The sequence below is a fragment of the Mobula hypostoma genome, chromosome 6 (genome assembly GCF_963921235.1).
Source record: "Mobula hypostoma chromosome 6, sMobHyp1.1, whole genome shotgun sequence".
Lineage (NCBI taxonomy): Eukaryota > Metazoa > Chordata > Chondrichthyes > Myliobatiformes > Myliobatidae > Mobula > Mobula hypostoma.
This window is the reverse complement of record NC_086102.1, coordinates 46,918,174-46,940,098: the sequence shown is the minus strand read 5'-3', so window position 1 is coordinate 46,940,098 and position 21,925 is coordinate 46,918,174. Positions and strand designations below refer to the sequence as shown.

General features: G+C 41.3%; 1 protein-coding gene across 2 annotated transcripts in view; it reads left to right on the top strand.

Moving 5' to 3' along the window:
* Positions 1 to 20,573, top strand: part of gpr161a (G protein-coupled receptor 161a) — a 37,727-nt gene extending 17,154 nt beyond the window's left edge. For both annotated transcript variants that reach the window (XM_063050763.1, XM_063050762.1), the window contains exons 3-6: positions 6,205 to 6,929; positions 13,635 to 13,739; positions 14,632 to 14,751; positions 19,284 to 20,573. In XM_063050763.1, coding sequence (XP_062906833.1) covers positions 6,205 to 6,929; positions 13,635 to 13,739; positions 14,632 to 14,751; positions 19,284 to 19,564 — 1,231 coding nt within the window. In that variant the 3' untranslated portion in view covers positions 19,565 to 20,573. The remainder of the gene's footprint in view (positions 1 to 6,204; positions 6,930 to 13,634; positions 13,740 to 14,631; positions 14,752 to 19,283) is intronic.
* The last annotated feature ends 1,352 nt before the right edge of the window (positions 20,574 to 21,925 follow it).

Genomic DNA, 21,925 nt, shown 5'->3' with positions numbered 1-21,925 from the left:
TGCCAGTCTATCTTAGCTAATTCATGTCTCATACCTTCAAAGTTACCCCTCTTTAAGTTCAGAACCTTTGTTTCTGAATTAACTACGTCACTCTCCATGTTAATGAAGAATTCCACCATATTATGGTCACTCTTACCCAAGGGGCCTCTCACGACAAGATCGCTAATTAACCCTTCCTCATTGCTCAAAACCCAGTCCAGAATAGCCTGCTCTCTAGTCGGTTCCTCGACATGTTGGTTCAAAAAACCATCCCGCATACATTCCAAGAAATCCTCTTCCTCAGCACCTTTACCAATTTGGTTCACCCAGTCTACATGTAGATTGAAGTCACCCATTATAACTGCTGTTCCTTTATTGCACACATTTCTAATTTCCTGTTTAATACCATCTCCGACCTCACTACTACTGTTAGGTGGCCTGTACACAACTCCCACCAGCGTCTTCTGCCCCTTAGTGTTACGCAGCTCTACCCATATCGATTCCACATCTTCCCGGCTTATGTCCTTCCTTTCTATTGCGTTAATCTCTTTTTTAACCAGCAACGCCACCCCACCTCCCCTTCCTTCGTGTCTATCCCTCCTGAATATTGAATATCCCTGAACGTTGAGCTCCCATCCAACCTAAAATCATTGAAAAGATCCAGAGTGTGAAGTGTCACAGATGTGGGTTGGAAGGGACTGAACTAGGGGGGGATAAAACATTCAAGGTATGCCAATATGAGTTCACTGGGGCAGGAACAAGCTGAATCAATGGGTCTACCTGGACAAGTGGGTTTGTGGATCTTAGGTAGGAGGTAGAAACAGGAGATGCGGGAACTATGAGGTTGTTGGTGGTGGTTGGGAGATCCCCAGAGGCAATAAGGTTGGTGATTGTGTGAGAGACAATGGCCTGGTGTTGCTTAGTGGGGTCCTGTGTGAGGGGCAAGTAGGAGGAGGTGTCTGAGAGTTGGCGCTGGCCCTCAGCAAGATAGAGGTCAATATGCTGGACTACTACAGCACCTCCCTTGTTTGCGGGTTTGATGGTGAGGTTCAGATTGGTGCAGAGGGAGTGGAGAGCCAAGCGTTTGGAAGGATTGGTTGGAATTGGAGAGCTTTGGTAGATTGTTGGGGTGGAGTGGGAGAGTAGAGCTGGTCAAATCAGAAATGGGGAAGAGTGAAGATGTGTTAGAATTTTAAACACATAGATGAGGTTTTTCTTTTTAAATCTTTTTATAGATGAGGTTTTTAAATATGAGGTGTTGGCTGGCTGAGCACCAAAGTGGACAAAATGTCATTGCAGTAGAATATGGGCAGGAGAGCTTACAGCAAGCTGGCAGACCAGCTAGAGGAAAGTCCGATGAATATTTGGTTGTGGGTTTCAGCTGTAAGTGAGCTATGGAGATGTGTAATGCCCGAAAGCTAGTAGCAAATAGTTATTTATAGATGGAATGACATCGGGTCCAAAGCGCAACAAGAAGATCCCAGCTTATTAAAGTTGTGAATAGTCTGGTTCAAACTAAAATATTTGGGAGGAGTTAGGGTGTGGATAGGGAGTTTGTGCTAGAAACCAAAGGTGATTCAGTTTTTTGAGTACAGAGCTGATGGGAATTATTGCTTTTTAATTACAGAGCATCAGATGAGCAGTTCTTCACGGAAGAGACTGGTTAAGTAGACTGGGAAATATTAGAATGTGTGTGAAATCTGCAGCATGTGGAAGAGGAAGGGATTGTTGAGCCATTTCAGAGATTTTCCTAAAATGAAACTGTGGAGTTTGGGGAGAAATTGGATTTGAATGGCTAAGGCCAACTTGGTTAGTGTGATCACAAAATGAACAGAAAGTACTGACAGCAGAGGGCGAAGAGTGCAAACACATTATATAATTTTAAGTAGGCCAGTACATTCCACACTGCCCTAGAATCTGCTTTGCTGTTTCTTTGTTTCCACCTCTTTCCTGCCACGTTCCTGAGTAGAATCCAGCTTCTTATCCTCAATCAGTAGGACCCAGCTATATCAGGCAGGTTGGGTGTCAAAATAACCTGGGGTTGGTGTCAGTTCAGAGTGGTTGCAGTTGGATTAAGTTAAAATTTCGTACCTGAGAATATTTTTGCCTCGAGTATGGGAGATCAGTTTAGAAATAGGTGGGATATTGAAGGAAGTGTTTTCCAGGCAAATGAGTTTCTGGAACACGTTTGATCAGCTTCAGGAGTCAGAAGGATTCTCAGTATTTTTAATCCTCAATTTATATCTGGATAGCCAAGTGTGTAAGGAAATCGCACTACATCATATTTTCTGCATATAGCATTTTAAAAATTAATTTCATACTTCCATTCGATATGGTTTAGCAGATTTGTAGTACCATGTTAGGGCATTATTGCAGACATTGAGGCCCTCTCTGTTAAGTACACTGTGGGCTGCTCCAGAAGTAGGTTGTGGAAGTGCTGTTCCAGTTTTTTATTGGAAGACATGTGCCTACTTAGCTTTCAGTGTATGAATGGCAGGTATGGCAGTAAGCCCTTGGTGCCTAGTGGTTAACCCTTTGAGTTTTTGCTGTTGCTCGTGAACAGATAGTGTTGCAAACTGTCGGAGAATGCAGAAGACATGACGGCTACTAGGATTCTCAGTAAGGATCAGCCAGAGTCAACATCTAGGATGAGTAGATTGATTGCCTCCTGAAAATGCCACATTGCACCTTGGGCATCCTGCTAAAGTTCCATGTTTTCTCTGCCCTCTCTGCCTGTGGCAAGAAATGTTGTTAGCTTTCTTCAAACAGCATCAGAATTGGGTTTAATATCACTGGCGTAGATGGTGAAATTTGTTGTTTTGCGGCAGCAGTACATTGCAATACATAATAAAAACTAAATTAGAATAAAATGTATATATATTTAAAAATAATTAGTGTTAAAAAAGGGAAAAAGAGTGAGGTAGTGTTCCTAGATTCATTGTCAATTCAGAAATCTGATGGTGGAGGGGAAGAAGTTATTACTGAAACATTGAGTGTGTCTCTTCATGGTCTTGTACCACCTCCTTAATGGCAGCAATGAGAAGAGGGTGTGTCCTGATTGATGGGAGTCCATAGTGATGGATGCCGCCTTTTTGAGGCATTGCCTTTGAAGCTCCTTGAAGTTTCAGTGACCTTTCCTAACAATGCAAGGTAAACTGCAGAATAATCCAAACACCTTCAGCTTCAGGAAGCACAATGGATATAACGGCCGTAGCTGTGAACAGCTACTGAGAGTAGATCGCCACACTGCTCCAAGCTTGTAGTGAGCGGCAGATTTCATTACTGTTCAGAGTCTGTGACCTCCTTCGGAAGCTGTTCCTCCGGCAGCTGATCCTGCTTTGTCTGTCCTTCAGTTGTCCTTTCAAAGATGCTGTATTCCAAGGAAACTGCACACCAATGCACCCAGGCCTCGAAGGAAATGCTTGGTGCAAAAAGGTGGAGGTCAGGAAAAAAGATAGTACTTGTCACACAACTTCCACTAATTGTTCTAAGTTGCACACACTTGCAACCTGAAGCAACAAGGAAAACACCAAATAGTTGGTGAGTTATATCAATAAGCAGTAGAAATTCATCAGTAACACTTCGTAGACTGTCCTTTAGGATTAATGATGGCTTACTTCTGCTCCAGTCTCTCTGGGACTGAGGTTCCTAATGAGTCCAGTCTGAGAACAACAGACTCTTCCTCAAATGGATTGTTGGTTCCTGTAGGGATGTGTGATTTGTGAGGTGATACACTTCTTTTGTTGGTTATACTGAGCTTCTGTGTACTCCCACCACACTCAGTAGTCGTGGGTCCCAGTGAGATTCCCAGTGGAGATGTGTCAAGTTTTTTCAAAGAGGTATTAAGAAAATCCTTTAACATTTTCCACTGTGTGGTAATTTCTTCTGTGACAGGTGCTCTGAGCTGTACTGTGTGAGGAGCCTGGTGTTTGACATGCAAAAGTCTTGGCCTATCCAGCTGAGCTGTGTGTAACCAGGGTCTCAGAGCCTAGAACGTTAACCTGAGACAGGGCGCTGATGTTGGTTTGTTTGTCCTCCCAGCTGGTTTGGAGGATTTTGTTGAGACAGCAGTTATGGTATCTGAACAGTGCCTTGAGGAGCATTGTCATGAGTTTTAAGCCAGGTATGAGGTGGTGATCTGCAATCACCCTTTTTCTTATTTAGCCAAAGGCTCTTCTGCTGGTGCATTGAATGAGTTGGCAGCTTTCATCACCGATGTCTTGACAAGAGGTGGTTCCTCAAATATGGGAAGCTGATCAGATTTTCCAGCATCTGTGGCCAATCTTTAATGTTCGATGGCGGTGTTTTACAGTTGGACAAATTGATAGAAGACGATTGTCTTGTAGGTATTCAGTATTAGGCTCATAATCTCTGCTTCAGTGAATGAGTTAAGGTGACTTGGCCTCCAAACATATGAAAGCAGTACAGACCACCCCTGGGTTAGGAACCAGTTCCCTTGTTACAGACCTCCATTAGTCAATTTTATCTGTAATTGGAAATTGCACAAAATCACTCTGGGATAATATGTGGATGAGTATTAATTAACATGAATATTTATTGACTGTTTTCCCCTGCCTAGTTAAAGTGCTACGGAATTAGGGTGTCTCAGGTTACATTGTTTAATAGAATATAGTTACCTAACTATCAATAGAAGCAACGCTTATCAATTTCCAGTTTATGTGAACTCCTGTGGTAAAATGGCAGTCTATATTAGATTAGATTCAACTTTATTGTCATTGTCCCGAGTACAGATACAAAGCCAATGAAGTGAAATTAGCATCTGACCAGAAGTGCAAAAGAATAGTATTTATTTACAAAATAACTGCAAATAAAATGTAAGTGCTACAGTACACAAATATAAAAGTACTGAGACAGTCCAATATGGGTGCAATACTGCTTCGTGCTGTGATGTGAGATTCAGCAGGGTCACAGCCTCAGGGAAGAAGCTCTTCCTGAGCCTGCTGATGCATCCCTGATAATGCTTTTTGCCCTGCCCAGGCAGCGTTTATGGTAGATGTTCTCAATGGTGAGCAATTGGGTGCTGATAATCCAATGGACAGTTTTCACCACATGCTGGAGTGCTTTGTGGTCTGATACGGGACAATTGCCATACCACACTGAGATGCAGTTGGTGAGTATGCTTTTAATGGTACAGCGGTAAAAGTCCATCAGCATCCTGGGACAGAGGTGAGCTTTCTTGATGCTCTGCAGGAAATAAAGGCGCTGTTGTGCCTTTTTGATCAGGATGGAGGAGTTCAGGGACCAGGTGAGATCCTCGGAAATGTGGACACCAAGGAATTTGAAGCTTGATACACGTTCCACTACAGCTCCGTTGATGTAGTTGGGGACGTGGGTGTGGCTCCTAGCATGCCTGAAGTCCACAATAAGTGACACTTAAAAACTATAGTGGTTACTGTAAGCAATCTTAAACCAATTTTTTCCAAGGCTTACTCATTTGAATTTTTTTCACAGGGCTCATTTGAGTATGTGGGGTGTCCACAGACTGGGCACTCTTAATCCAGGGATGGTTAATGATCCCTTTGGCAGGGTGGTGGTAGCAGAGGTGTCCTTCTCTCTGCTAAATGAGACTTAGCCTGCACAGCATTAAAGCAGAAACATGGTTGAATAGCAAAGCAAGTACATTAATGGTTTCATCAGTCCCTATGAGCCTGTAGCAAGGATAGGTCAGGTATTGCCCCTCTCCTGCTTCTCCCCGCCATCATAATAGCTGTCAGGTCTTTGATCAGTACTTTTATTGCTTCAACTACCTCTGGCCTGAAGGGAACTGGCCTTCTTTCACATATGGTATATAGGTGATAGTGCACTTTGATGCACTTGAATCAAGGGTTATATTTTTTATTCACATTTAATTTCCCATAAAATGCTACAAAATACTTGCCTCATTACTTGGGCGACTCTATTAGTTTTACTCCATCTACACTACAATTTTAAATACAATCGTCCATAAGTAATGATCTGATTCTAGTCTACTGCATTCATGTTTATTGAACAAAATAAACTGTATAAAATTAAATATTCACTCCAAGTTTAAAAAAAGTGAACACTAACTTTCATTACTTGCTGTTCTATTAACCTTGACTTTTAAAATGTTTTAGAATGAGGTTAGATGTGTTGCATTAACAAAACTTTTTGTGCAGGTAACGAAGAAGATGGTATTGAAATGTGAGTTGTACTATGTGGCTGAGATGTTTTTGATTTCTGCAGGTACTATGCTGTTGTTTACCCAATGGTGTATCCAATGAAAATAACTGGAAACCGTGCGATTGTTGTAATTGTATACGTCTGGCTGCACTCTCTAATTGGATGCCTTCCTCCTCTTTTTGGCTGGTCGGCGTTTGAGTTTGACCAGTTCAAGTGGATCTGTACAGCTACATGGTACAAAGGAATAAGTTACACTGTCTTTTGGCAAATATGGTGTGGACTGTTGCCATTTTTAGCCATGGTCATTTGCTATGGATTTATATTTCGTGTGGCCAGACTCAAAGCACGGAAGATTCACTGTGGAACTATTATTGTTGTTCAAGAAGAATCCAATAAGGATGGAAGAAAAAATTCAAACTCCTCTACCTCTTCATCAGGAAGCAGAAGGAACACCAGCAATAACATTGTTTATTCAGCCAATCAATGCAAAGCACTAACAACTATTGTGATTGTGATTGGAGCTTTTGTTGTCACATGGGGACCTTACATGATAGTGATTAGCACTGAGGCACTTTATGGTAAAGGGGCTGTTTCTCCAGGACTGGAGACATTGGTAACGTGGCTGTCTTTTACCAGTGCTATATGTCATCCCCTTATCTATGGCCTGTGGAATAAAACGGTACGCAAAGAGCTGCTAGGGATGTGCTTTGGTGACAGATACTACAGGGATTCATTTGTTCAACGTCAGAGGACTTCCAGGCTGTTCAGCATCTCCAGCCGCATCACAGGTAACCTAGGAAAAGGGAGTGGGGATAACATTTTCTGTGATGACTGCCTTGTGAAAATACTGTTATCGCCTTTTGCTTTCTCACATTTGTTGTGTTAAATGATATCTTTTTGGACATTTATGCTGAATATTAAATAGGCCTGTCACATATTTGAGGAGTGTAATATGTCATGTACTGTACCTCTTTTGTAAATATTATTTCTTAGAAAATGTTCACCTCTTGGTTGAGGCTTTTTTCTATTATGTGGATTTTCTTCAATTGAAATTGGCCAGCCACTTGCTTACCTTGATTTTATATAAGATGTACTTCCTTGAAAACATGTTGACATTTTAATCATGTAGATCTTCTTAGAGTTATTGCTGTTTCCAGTTTATTAAATTCCTTTTAAATTCAAGGTTTCAGCATAAGATGCTTCGAAATGAGATTATTACAGAGACATTCTGCTGCAGTATGTTGTGACATTCAAATTTAGAGTGAAGAGTTAATGCCATTGGGAAAGGATTAAAGGGTAATGAGACAGGGCAACTACTAATACTCTGAGGTGGTACAAGTGAGGTTTGCTGTAAAGCAACGTCTGTTTGGTGATGTGTATGATTTTGAGTTTCCTGCAGGCTGCTGATGCTGTGATACTAAAACAAGGCTTTGATAGAATAGCTTTGCAGTCCGGTCCTGGGGCATATTTCAGCTGCATCATTTGGTTAAAATAATGCAGAGTTCATAAAGGTCATTGCTTCAGAATATGGACCCTCGTGTTAATCCTTCTGGGAATTACAGAAGCCTTTTAAAGCAGAAAAAAAATAACGTTTAGGAAATAGTGAATGAAATTTCATTTATTTGTTATTTGTATTCATCCATATACTTTACAAAGGTGGGTCCAATATTTTTCTGCTTCCAGCCTTTGGAAAGTTAAGCAGTATGTGTGCCATAATGAGTGGCTGTTTATTCTCAGCAAGACATCTTGTGTTTTACCTGTTTTGGTAGCAGATGTCCTGCTGTAAACACCATGAATCAGACTGCGCTACACTGAATGTATTAGTCTCAAAGCGCAGCTTTAGTGAGTCAGTGAATTGATACATGCTTTTTGTTTGCTCCTTATCCTAATCTATTTTGCATGGGACGGGTGGGCACTGGAGAAGGGATTTATACCTGAAAACAGAAAAGAGAACTATATTTCTGGAGATAGATGATGCTTCTGGTCTGCAGGTGGCATGCATTGATGGTGTGGAGGGACTTGGTGGTGAAATGTGAGGGTGCACATCACTCAGCCGTTCAAAGCAAGTGAAAATTAGCGTGGCGTTAGCTGAAAAATTAACAGGACTTTAATGATGAAGTTAAAATTACTGTAAGTTAGAGGAATCAATGTTCATACCATCAGGTTGGAGGCTACCCAGACAGAATGTGAAGTGTTGCTCTTCTGACTTGATTGCATGACCATCGATTTCTCTAACTTTGGTAATTACTCCCCCTCTCCACTTTCTGTTTTGGCATTCCCCATTCTGGTTCCCCTCTTACTCCTTTTCTTCTCCTCACCTGCCCATCACCTCCTTCTGGTTCCCCTCCTCCTTCACTTTCTTCCATAGTCCACTGTCCTTTCCCATTAGATTCCTCTCCTATTAGATTTCTCCTCCTTCAGCCCTTTACCTCTTCCTCCTGGTTTCACCTATCATCTACCAGCTTGAACTCCTTCCCCTCCCTCTGGCTTCGACCCCTTCCTTTCCAGTCCTGATGAAGGATCTTGGCCCGAAACTCCATTGATCATGCCTGACTTGCTGAGTTCCTCCAGTATTTTGTACAGAATCTCTTGTAAGCAAATTCCTGTGTTCTTCATTTTGAGATCTTGAACCAAGTTTGTTTTTATGTTGCCAGCCTCTGTTCTAATCTGGATTCTTTTCTTTTAAAGTTGCATTTAAATTCTCCTTTGAACATTATCCATGCCAATAAATAGAGTCTGGTGAGCATTTGCTGTTGTTGTTAGGCAAACTAGGTTTGGGTTTTTCACATTGGAGTATGGAATAATTTGTTTTCTGCTTGGCCCCAAATGTGCCTTAGCTAATATGATTAGTTGTAAGCAAATATCTCTATATTAAATCACAAAGTGTGTGAGGAACTCATTGGATCAGACAGCGCCTATGGGGAGAGGTGGACAGTTGATCTTTTGGGTCAAACCCCGTCAACTGGACTGAAAGCTAGAAGGGAGATAGCTGGTGTGGAAAGGTGGAGGGAAGGAGTAAAGCAAGACCTGAGTAGCGATAAGGAGATGCAGGAGAGGTCTGGTAGAGGCAAGTGAGGGAGAGACTGGGGGTGGTGATTGGTTGAGGTGACAAAGTGCTGAAGATTATGGGATCTGACAGGAGAAGAAGGTGGAACATGGAATTGAGAGAGGGATATTGGGAAGGCACAGGGGAACAATGGGGGAACCAGATGGGAGGAATGTGTGAGTAATGTGCAGATGGAGCAGTAGTGGAGGAGGAGACAAAGTGATGGAGTTGGGGGGAGGGGTGCTGATGTGAGTGTAGGAGAAAACTGGGAGGAGAGAGAAAAGGGACAGAGGTGGGAGTAGCTTATCAGAAGGTGGAGTGTTCCCCGGTCATGCTGTTGGGTGGTAGACTGCCCAGGTGGACAGTGAAGTTCTGCTGCTCTACTTAGCCTCACCCTGGCAGGGGAGGAGGCCAAGGATAGACATGTCAGTATGGGAATGGGGAGGAGAATTAAGGTAACTGTCAGATGGTTGTGGTATACAGAGCTGACACTCAGCAAAGTGGTCTCTCAGTTTGTGCGTGGTCTCAACCATGTAGAGGAGAGGAATCAGGAGCACTGGACACAATAAGCAAAGGCTGGAGATCTACATGTGATTGTTTGCCTCATCTGGAAGGGCTGTTTAGGGTCCTGGATGATAGTGAGGTGAGAAGTATATGTGTTACAACCACTGCAAGTGTAGGTGTAGGGACAGGTGTCATTGCTACAATTAACTGGGGAGTTGGTGGAGGTAAGGATAATCTATCTATTTCTTCCTGCATTCATCTCAGCCCTCATTGTCCTATGTCTTTCCCGTCCACCACCCAATCCATCTGCCCATTACCCACACTCTACCCCACTGCTCCCGTCAGCCCTCCCTCCATTCCATGTTTATCCTTCCCCACCTATCAGGTTCCCTGTGTCACCTCCACTATTACCTCCCAGCTTCTGTGCTGTGCCCACTTTCCCTTCCTCACTTGGATCCACCTACCACTTGCCAGCTCTTGTCCTAGTTTCCATCTACCTTTTTATATTAGCTATCTTCTCTCTATCTTTCATTTCAGCTGAGTCTTGACCTGAAACCAACTGCCTATTTCCCTCCATTTGAAGCAGCCTGATCTGCTGAGTTCCTCCAGCATCTTGTATGTTGTTCCATGTAATAGCATCTGCAGTCTCCTGTGTCTTCATCACAGTATTAAACATAACTTTAAATATAATTTACACTGTTTCCATAGGATAGCCATTGATTGGATGTTCAGGTACAATTATGTATTTTATAGTGCAGAGAGCTATCTTCTGGGTAAAACTGACTTTAAATCTAGAAGGGTTTTACAGTCCCACAAACGAGATAAGTTTAATCAAGCCCCTCCTTATTAAACTAAGCTAAATACATATCCCGGTCGTAGTGTGGCCCACTGTGCCACCCTATCTTGTGAATCAATAACTATTTTAATATGAAATGTATTTTTCAGTTATTTTCCTTGAAGTATAATGACTGTCCTATTAAGCACTTACTAAAGTACACTGAAAAGTCTGGGGATGTTAGAATGTGAGTCATTTGCTGCAGGACACCAAGTCTTTGATCTGAACTTGCAGCCATAATGTTTATGTAGCTGATTCAGTTCAGTTTCTTAGGGAGGGGAAAACCAAAAGACTAAGGGAAAAAATAGATTAAAATTGTATATTTTAGTTCCACTTTATGGTTGCATTTGGGAACAAAAGTACATTTAGGGAAAAGTACTAAAATATGAAATTTTAAAAAATTGAAAGTTGAAGCTTTCAAGTGTGAATGAATGGAATTTGTTGCCCTTCCTATAAAATGAAAATAAACAATATCCAAAAATAGAATATTGAGGCACAGTATTCCATAATTCCAGCCGTGCTCTCCAATTGATCACACATTTCAGACAACCTCTCCTGCCTATTTTAAATGAGCAGCAACACTTCTGCATTTACTAGAGTAAAACAACTGGAATTCTTCAGAACTATCATTTAAGAAAATATTTCTCTGGCATAACTGCAGGAGAGAGATTACCTCAGTGCCAGGAGAGCCTAATGGAGAGGGATTTCAAAATAATGTCTATTTTGAAAGTTAACCACTGCATAATTGAAAGCTATTAATATTTGAGTAAAGGATCTGCTGCCAGTTAGAACACAGGCAGTAAGTAGGGTTTTGGATAAGCTAATTGCTGAAGGAGTAGGTCTTTAGGGAAACCTGCAAGTAGTGATGGATGCTTTGCACTGGCTTATTTTAGTAGGATTTTCTCCAAACTCATGGGGTAGCCATGGACCCCAACTATGCTTGCCTTCTCGTTGGCTATGTAACAGCCTATCTTCCACGTCTTCCCTGGTAATGCTCCCCAAATGCTCCTGCACTATATTGATAACTGCATTGGTGCTGCTTCATGCATCCAAGCTGAGCTCGTAAATTTTGGCAACTTTGCCTCTAACTGCTCTTAAATTCACTCGGTCCTCCCTCTACTTTCTCGGTCCCTGCAGACAAATTGTCTAACTATGTGCTTATAAACCCGCTAATTCCCACAGCTATCTTGACAATATCTCTTCCCATCCTGTCTCCTGTAAAAATGCATCTGTTCCCAGGATGAGGCTTTCCCTTCCAGGACATTAGAGATATCCACCTTCAAAGATCAGGGTTTTTCTTCCTCTACCATTGAGCCCTCACTCGCATCTCCTCCATTTCTTCGAATCTGTGCTCACCCCATCTTCCCACTGCTTTAACAGGGATGGAGTTCCTCTTGTGCTCACCTACCACCCATGAGCCTCCGCATCCAACACATTGTCCTCTGGAACTCTAGCCCACTTCAATGGGATCCTACAACCAAACACCTTTCTACCTCCCCGCCCTCCCCCACTCTCCACAGAGATCGCTCCCTTAGTGATCCCCTTGTCCATTCATCCCTCCCCACTAATTTCCCTTATGGAGAGCAGCAGAAATGCTACATCTGCCCCATTCCCCTCCTCCTCACCTCCATGCTGGGTCCCAAACAGTCCTTCCAGGTTAGGCAACATTTCACCTGTAAATCTGTTAGGTCCTCTATTGTATCTAGTGCTCCTGATGTGGCCTCCTCTACATTGGTGAGACCCAGTGTAAATTAGGCAATCACTTTGTCGAACACCTGGTGGCCAGACATGTTAATTCCTATCCCCATTCTTGTTCCAACGTGTCGGTCCATGCTCTTTTGTCACGATGAGGCCACTCTCAGGATGGAGGAGCAACATCTTGTATTCTGTCTGGATAGCCTCCAATTGATGGAAGGGACATCATTTTCTCCTTCCAGTAATTTCCTTTCTCCCCTTTTCGTTGTCTTCTATTCTCCACTCTGGCCTTTTGCCTCTTTTCCTCTGCCTATCACTTCCCTGGTGCCCCTCCTTCTTCCCTTTCTCCCATGGTTCACCCTTCTCTCCTATCAACTTCCTTCTTCCCTAGCCATTTACCTTTCCCACCATCCTAGCTTCACCTAGCACCTTCTAGCTAGTCCTCTTTCTCCTCACACCACCTTTTTATTTTAGCTTCCTTCCTCTTCCTTTCCATTCTTGAAGAAGGGTCTTGGGCCAAAACTGTTTATTCATTTCCATGAATGTTGCCTGACCTGTTGAGTTCCTCCAGCATTTTGTGTGTGTCGCTCAGGATTTTCATAATGTCATTTCGTTCCTTTTGATATGATAGTGAAATGGTGGGTGCAATAGGTAATAATAGTTGACTAGGACTGCAGAGGATTATAGAATTTAAATAAATTGTAAGATTATCAATATCTGTTTAGCAATTCCTCTGCTTCCACCTCCCAATTTCTGCAATATAGTGTTGCAACCTGTTGATCTTTATAAAGAAAAATGATTCATATGTGGTGCAGTAAGTGCTCTGGCCTTTGAGTGAACTTTCAGTATCCAGGAGTCACTGGATAGTGATCAACAGAATGTTGGCCAATTTATTTCCCAGTGTTTGGTGCGATAACATTTCTGCATTAACTGTCATCTTGACCCCATAACAGCTGATGACCAATGATATTGACTGCTTATTTGGGTAGTCCATGATTTCTGTAATGGGAGGCATGAATCTGCCACTCCAGCAACAGTAAAACTGGATTATAAACTCTGTTTAATATGCTAACAGAAATAGACTAAGTCAGTAAGTAATAGCTCGAGGAATTCTGATTTGGAATGAAGTTGCAAGTGGAAGAAATATTGGATTCTGTGGAGGAAGAATGATGCTAGTTGTCTGTCTTGGTAAAATGCAGTGGCTATAGTGTGTGGTTAGGATCCTGGTCTATGGCTTTGCACCATTGCTGCTGTAAATTTCAAATTCTACAATGAATTCTGAATAAATAAGGAGATTAATAGCTGTAGGGTGGAGTATAAAAAGGATTGTGTGCATATATAAAAGGTTTGATTTTAAAATCTTGTATGAAAATGGAAGGAATAAATGTGTTTGTTCTGTTTGTTCTTGGACAGATTTGGGATTGTCCCCCCACCTCACAGCCCTGATGGCTGGTGGACAATCACTGGGTCAGAGCAGTAGTACTGCTGACACCGGATTCAGCTTCTCTCAGGATTCAGGTAATTGTTCCTAATATGTTACGGTGAAGGTCACTTAACATACAGATTACATGTTTTCTATAATCTCCCAAACCATTTTTAAGTGTAACATTGCATCTAGTAAAATCGTAATGTTTCTAATCAGACTTCTGTTAGACAGAATTGTTCTCAGAATGCGATTTTGCTTGCATTGGTTTGGCTGTAAGATTTATAATTAAGAATATCTGCGTGTACTGTCTGGAAGATCTGTGAGGAAATACTCCAGGAACATGCAGTGTCACACTCAAGTTTCTGTCATGTGTTGGGGCATGTAAAAATTAAACATTGCTTTGATTCTGAAGTAGCTTGAATTTGATATCCTTTGAAACCAGCAATTTGTTCTTTATTCAGTTCCTTGGCCTCATAATTTCCTGAGACAAAGATAGTGATCAAAGAATCCCAGTAGCCTTTTAAGTGGGGTTAATATGTCGTGCTTTCACTTTCAAGGCTTGGTCTGATCTAATGCCATGTCACCCCAGTTCCTGGAGAGCTGAAATTAATAAGGAGCCCACATCAATGGTTTAAAGTAAAATCTATATTATAATGGGCATTACCTTTCTTCAGAACTAAAGGATTCCAGCGCAGCACTTAAAGAGTGTTACACTTTCAGAATCCTATAATTCTATTCTAAATGTAGGACCTACTTGAGTTCCAGCTGAAGAGTACAATTGTGCCACAAGCAATCCAGGCAGGCATTCCTTTCACAGCTAGTCAGTTCTTCTCAAAAGGTGGTGGAATATGTATTTGTAAGGGACTGTGATTTATTGTGCATGCTTTAGATTTATTCTAATATGTAATTTACAGAAAGCTTTGTTCTGATGTTGTGTTGTGACATAACAGACCTAATCATATCTGTTCACAACCCATATTTTAGGCACTGATGTCATGCTTTTGGAAGATTTCAGTTCAGACGGAACTCATTATTCATGCCACAACAACTATTCAAACAGAAGACGGAGTTCTGTGACAATTGGTGAACTTCCAGAATCACAAGGTATTTATAGAAGTAGTTTCTTTTCTGAGCTTCTTCCTTTTAATCACTTGTGCAAAGTCCATAATAACATGGGAGTGACCATCTCAAGTAATTAAGAAATACATAATTTATGTCTGCTGTGGATCAAATACGCATTATTTCCCAATGGACTTAAAGCAGTCACCAGTGTTTAAGGTTAGGGGCTTTAATAAGGTAGAAGCACTATAGATTTTAGACAGCTGAAACCATCTAACTTGCCATCACCAAGTCCTGTAATGGTTCTTTGCTTGTACTGCTAGTAGACAGCACATTGTTAGCTGTAGCTTGGTGGGAGCAGTTCCCATTAGCAGTGCTCTGGATTTCATTATGAGCCAGGAAGCTGGTTGATTGATTTTCAACGGTGGCCAATTCTCTGCTTTAGCTATTAGTAAGTTTTCTGAAAAGAATGTTTGAACCAGTGAAGCCAAGGTGGCTGGTTTGGACGCTTGCAAAAGTGGCACAGTTTACAGGATAGCTCATTATAAAAGTGCCACATGAAGGGCAGAGTATGGGTATGTACCATACCCAGTCTATATTGGCTCTAATATTTTGGAAACTAGGAATAGAAATAGACCGATTAATCCACAAGCCTCTTGTGCCATTGACTGAGACCATGGCTGACCTGTGAATTAGTTCCATGTAACTACCATTTTCTTCTCAATTTTATATGCACGATTGATAAACTATATTAACAACTGACCTTGCATTATTTGCCCTTTGTGGAAGGGTTTGAATTTCATATATAATTTCATACATATTTCATTATTTTCCATCACTTATGAAAAATCCTGTTTAGGTCATGACAACATTATCTTGTCCTCAGCTCCCATACTGACAATTAGTTTCTATCTATGCCATAATTTCTTCATTGTACCATGAAAATATCATATTATCTCTGTGATTCTATTGAGTACTGCTTTAGTTTCAGAGTCAGCAACATAAGAGCTGGTGCTTTAGTCCACAGTGTCCATGACTGTCTATACTTCTCCCAATTACAAGCACCTGCTCCATAGCCTTCCATATCTCAGCAATTGTAATGCTCATTGGCATATTTCTTTAATGTTGTGTGAGTAGCTGCTTCCAACCCCCAAACCCAAGCAACATTCCAGATCCTAGCAACCTCTGCATGAAAAAGTTCTTCCTCAGATGATCGGACCTCTGTGCTAAAGAAAACAGACCTAATATATTCATGGCAACACACACAAAATGGCGATGGAACTCAGCAGGTCAGGCAGCATCTATGGAAATGAATAGACGTTTCAGAATGAGAGCCTTTTTCTGGACTGAGAAGGAAGGGGGAAGATGCCAGAAGTAAAAGGTGGGGGGGAGGGGAAGGATGCTATCTAGAAGGTGGTAGATGAAGCCAGGTGGGAGGGAACAGTCAAGGGTTGGAGAAGAAGGAATCTGATAGGAGAGGAGAGTGGACCATAGAAGGAAGAGGGGACTCCGGTGGAAGTAACAGGGAGGTAAGAAGAAGTAAAACGTCAGAGTGGGGAATAGAGGAGGAAGGGGTGGGGGGGGGGGAGAATTTATTTACCAGAAGGAAAAATCAATATTCATATCATCAGGTTGGAGGGTACCCAGACAGAATATAAAGTGTTGCTCCTCCACCCTGAGGGTGGCCTCATCTTAGTACAAGACGAGGCCATGGACTGACACATTGGAATAGGAATCGGAATGAAAATGTTTGGCCACTGGGAAGTCCAGTTTTTGGCAGATGGTGCGGAGGTGCTCAATGACATGGTCCCCCAATTCACCAATGTAGAGGAAGCATATACATCAAGTTATTGACATATGTAAGGTTCTCTGATGGTCAGGATCGACCATGGATGTTGCATCCTAGTTGTCTGTATATACAGACCAGGGCAGTACAATATGGAGAGAAAACTGCTATTGTCCATGTAGCAGGCTCCCCTCTCCACACAATGATTAATCCAAGGGAGCACCAGAGACCGACACAGTTTGGCACCAGTGGCATCGTAGGAGTTGCCAGTCAGCCCTGAACATAGGACTTCTTTAGGGACTCCAAGTCCAGATTTTTCCTTGTCATTTACTCCCAAAGCCTTCCCTATGGGTGGGTATAGCCACAAGACATGGGAGATTTGAGATCAGAGTTTTCCTTCTCTTAGATAAGCTGCTAACCATCCCTCTGCCTGAAACAGCTAGTTTTAAAGGCACTAGTAATCTGCCTTTGCCCCTTCTCCTGTCAGTAGAGATGGTTCTGCTGGGCTTAGTCCCTTGTCAGAGGCTATTTGAGATGCACAAAGTCGAGAACATTTAATGGGTAGTGGGAGCTTATCCTACTACACACCCCAGCTATGACAAACTTAAGGAACCTATTGACAGATGTGTTGACTAAATAATTCTGGCTCTAGGAATAATCACATCCTATTAATCCGAATACCTTCCCTTTCCACAATTCTCTATTTTCTGCCACATGGCAAATTTGTTGTCAGGTCAATAATCCATGATTTTCAATTTTAGCCATTTGTCTCTTAAGAGGGGCTTTATTAATGTCTTCATTAAAACAAAAATCCAACTGATTTATCAGACATTCCTCCCCATTACAACTGTGTGTTTGCTGTCTCTGATCGAATGAAAAAATATCAGTATTCAATCCATTCATGATGTACTTATTCATAATTATATCCTGGCATCATATATTTGGCCGGTGGATTAATAATTATATGGTTTCTTCTCTCATAGCACTTCAGTGTGCAATGAAGTAAAGCATGCAGTTTTCAGACTCCGGGAAAATAAGTTAGAGGATCTTTTTTTTTTGCATGTTGGCATTATTATTTTCTTCACTCTTTGCTGCCATTAAGTTTGATGAGAATTTTTCTCTGACATATTTTCATGGAATTTGTGGGATAATTATCCTCTCTTGCTCTTGTGAAGTACAATTATACATAGTGCTGATTAGCCTCACTTTTTTTTAACCAATTTCTATAGCTATTTTGACTACACCTCTTCACACCCTGTCTCCTGTAAAAGTGCTATTCCCTTTTCTCAGTTCCTTCGTCTCCACAACATTTGTTCTCGTGACTTTCCAGGACACCAGAGGTGACCTCCTTCTTTGAAGAAGTGTTTCCTTTCCTCCACCATTGATGCTGCCCTCACCTGCATGTCCTCCATTTCCCAAACATCTGCACTCACCCCATCTTCTCGCCGCATTAACAGGGATAGAATTCCTCTTGTCCTTATCTACCACCCCATGAGCCTCCACATCCAACACATCATTCCCCACAACTTCCATAATCTCCAAAGGGATTCTACCACTAAACTCATCTTTACCTCCATCCTCACCCACCCCCCAAAACTCCCTCCGTGATTTGTCCCTCCCAGCACTTAACCCTGCAGGTAGCCAAAGTGCTACACCAAACTATTCAACTCCTCCCTAACCTGCATTCAGGATCCCAAACAGTCCTTCCATATGAGGCAACATGTCACCTGTGAATCTGCTGGTGTCATCTATTGTATCCAGTGTCACCCAATTAGTGATACTGGTTGTAAATTTTACTAAATGACAATAAAAGAGACTGCTTGTCCTCATAATCTAAAATTGACTGTTTTCTTGCGCACCTCTGCTCCATCCACCAATACAGAACTTCTGGTGGCCCATCATTTTAATTCTGATTCCCGTTCCTGTTCACATGTTGGTCCACGGCCTCCTCTTGTGCCACAATGAGGGCACCCTCGGGGTGGAGGAGCAACACCTTATATTCTGTCTGAGTAGCCTCCAAGTTGATGCTGTGAATATCGATCTCTCCTTCTGGTAAAAATTATTTTCCCCTCCCCTTTCCAATTCTTCTATTCGCCACTCTGGCTTCTTACCTCTTCTCACCTGCCCCTCACCTCCCCCCAGTGCTCTTCCTCCTTTCCTTTCTCCTATGGTTCACTCTGCTCTCTTAGCAGATTCATTCCTCTCCAGTCCTTTACCTTTCCTACCCACCTGGCTTCACCTATCACCTTCTAGCTAATTCCTTCCCTTCCCACCTTTTTAATCTGGTATCTTTCAATTTCCTTTCCAGTCCTGAAGGGTCTCAGCCTGAATCGTTAATTTCATTTCCATAGATGCTGCCTAACTTGCTGAGTTCCTCCAGCATTTTGTGTGTGTTGCTTTGGATTTCCAGCTTTTGCAGAACTTCTTGTGTTTGCTATTTTTGGCATAGTTCAGGGTGGTCAGAGTCCTGGAGGGATTTGGTGAGATCTAACTCCTTGACAATTTATAGTCCCTTCTCGCTACAAATCTAATGAACCTGTATCTCTGCCTACTTTAGCATTCATCAGGCCCTGTTTAAATTTGATGAGCTATGGAGAGCATTTACAACGTACTTTCTCCCAGTGGTTAGTCCATTTTCTACACTGGGTAAGTCTGAGGTTGTAAAGGACACAATATATTGGAATAATATTGCAGAAAGGCCTTCAGATGGGGAGGGGAAATTATAAGGTTAAAAAAATTGTAGGTTGCACTGTAGTTAAAAATTTTAAATCTTATTTTCTTCCTTTTGCAGAGGAGGTTGACCATTCTTCAGTCCTGCAAATCAAAGCAGATGTTCATAAAACCCTGGACCATTTTGCCGCCAGTTTGGCCAAAGCTATTGAAATGGATGCCAAAATGAGCCTATTTGGGGAAAGTTGTTTGCCTGGTGATTTGTTTACAGTTATTAAAACTGTACCTGGAGGTACCAGCAAAGGAAACAAAATCTCTGCAGATCAGAGATTGAGGCTGGAGAGTATAGATGAAGGAATTGTTAATGATGGCACAGAGGAAGAGAATGCTCTGGAGGACTAAAGCAAACTTACAATGTAGGGAAGGCATTGCATTTATTTCTGGTGTGTTACTTGGCTGAGGCTTAAAATATCTTGTTAATATGCCTTCATTTGTTGTACAATTATTCAAATATTGATGTATAAAATTATAGGCAAAAAATTCAAACAGCTGGAAGATACAAAAAATGGGAGAAGCCAAAGTTAGCGCCCATCTTATAGTTAGTGCTTATAATTTGGCGGTGACATACAAAATGAAATGCTCCTTTCCTCTAGGTTTATGCAGTTGTACTAATTCTAGAAAATAAATATTTTGCATTTTAGTAGTGACAGTTGCTAGCAGTGTCAATGCCTGCTATATTGCAGATGAAATTTAGTCAGCTGGTTTCAGCAGCAGATTTTTCATGAAGGTAAGTTCATTGAAAATTATGTAATTCCATGTCTTGAGCCTCGGTCTGTGTTCCAAACAAAAGTTATGGCGAAGGTGTTTGGGGTGCTGGAAAGGGACAAAGAAAGTATGTGAAGGCTACGTTAATTAATAGTTCTTTCATATGTGCAAGAGCAGTTTCTCTGTAAGTTTCAGCTTAATGGTTGGTCTTAGTTTAACATGTGGGTTGTGCATTTTTTAATGCCTGTTTTGAGGTAGGTATGAAATACAGAGTGTTTGTAGATGAACTAGAGATACTATCTGATTTCCCTTTAAAAGGTTTTGTTATATATAAAAAAAAATCAATACCTATGTCACCAAGGGTTTTGGATGCCTGTGGAAATGTGCAAGATCAGACAGGAAAAGAACAGAAGCCAAAACTACACATTGCTGAGCATTATAGTTCTGCCTTCCAATGATAGTACGTACTATATGGCAAATACTGACTGTCAGTTGTTCACATCTCTAAGCCATGTGCTTGTTAATTTTTTAAAAAAATTTGGACAATTGGTGTCTGAATCGTGTATATCAAACTAAAATGTAATTAAGATTTGTAAGTTAAAACGAATGACAAATTACCATTGCCATGTTTTATATTAAAATAAACCTGAACAAGTTATATTAACACATCTTCCAATAGCTTTAACTTATTTTAATATGCTTGTACTTGGTGTCAAGTGCACTGAAGTGAGATATGAGAGCACCTGAAGAAAGGTGGAGTTGCATATTTGGCTGCTGGAGATTATCAAGAACAGGTGGAATCTAGGTAAGTATAAATATAGTTTTATTATTTGCTATGTAATGAGCATTAGAGATCCTGGGCAATATTATTAAATAGGATAAGAAGATAGTGATAAACATATTGCAGTATAAAAAGAGGACAAAATCAAAAAGGGTGAATACAGGACTGAAGGTGTTATATTGGAGTATACACACGGTACAGAATAAGATAGATGAACTTGCAGCACAGCTACAGATTGGCTTGTATGATGTTGTAGGCATCACTGAATCATAGCTGAAAGAAGATTATAGCTGCGAGTTCAATGTCCAAGGATACACATTGTATCAAAAGGACAGGTAGGAAGGCAGAGGGGGTGGCATTTGTCTGTTGGTAAAAAAATGAAATCAGATCATTATAGAGAGGTGATATGGGGTCAGAAGGTGTTGAACCGTTGTGGATAGAGCTAAGAAATTGCAAGGGTAAAATGACCCTGATGAATGTGGTATACAGACCCCCAAACGGTAGTAAGGATGTGGTCTACAAATTACAATGGGAGATAGAAAATGCATGCCAAAAGGGCAATGTTACAATAGTCATGGGGAAATTCAGTATGCAGATAGATTGGGAAAAACAGGTTGGTGCTGGATTACAGGAGGGAAAATTGCTAGAGTGCCTGTGATATGGCTTTTTAGAGCAGCTTGTGATTCAACCCACTAGGAGATTAGCTATTTTGGATTGGGTGTTGTGCAGTGAACTGAAATTGATTAGAGAGCTTAAGATAAAATAACCCTTAAGGGAAAGTGGGTGGAATTCACCCTGAAATTTATGAAGGAGAAGCTAAAGTCAGATGTCTCAGTATCACAGTGGAAAAAAAAAACAATTACAGTGGCATGAGATAAGAGTTGGCCAGAATTGATTGGAAAAGAATACTGGCAGGGATGATGGCAGAACTGAAATTTCTGGAAGCAATTTGTAAGGCACAGGATATATACATCCCAATGAGGAAGAAGTATTTTAAAGGAAAGATGACACAACCGTGGCTAACAATAGAGGTCAAAGCCAAGAAAAATGCCAGAGAGAGGACATATAATAGAGCAAAAATTAGTGGGGAAGTAGAGGATTGGAAAGCTTTTTAAAACCAACAGCAGGCAATTGAAAAAGTCATTAAGAAGGTAAAGATGGAATATGAAAGTAAGCTAGCCAGTAATATTAAAGAGAATACCAACAGTTTCTTCAGA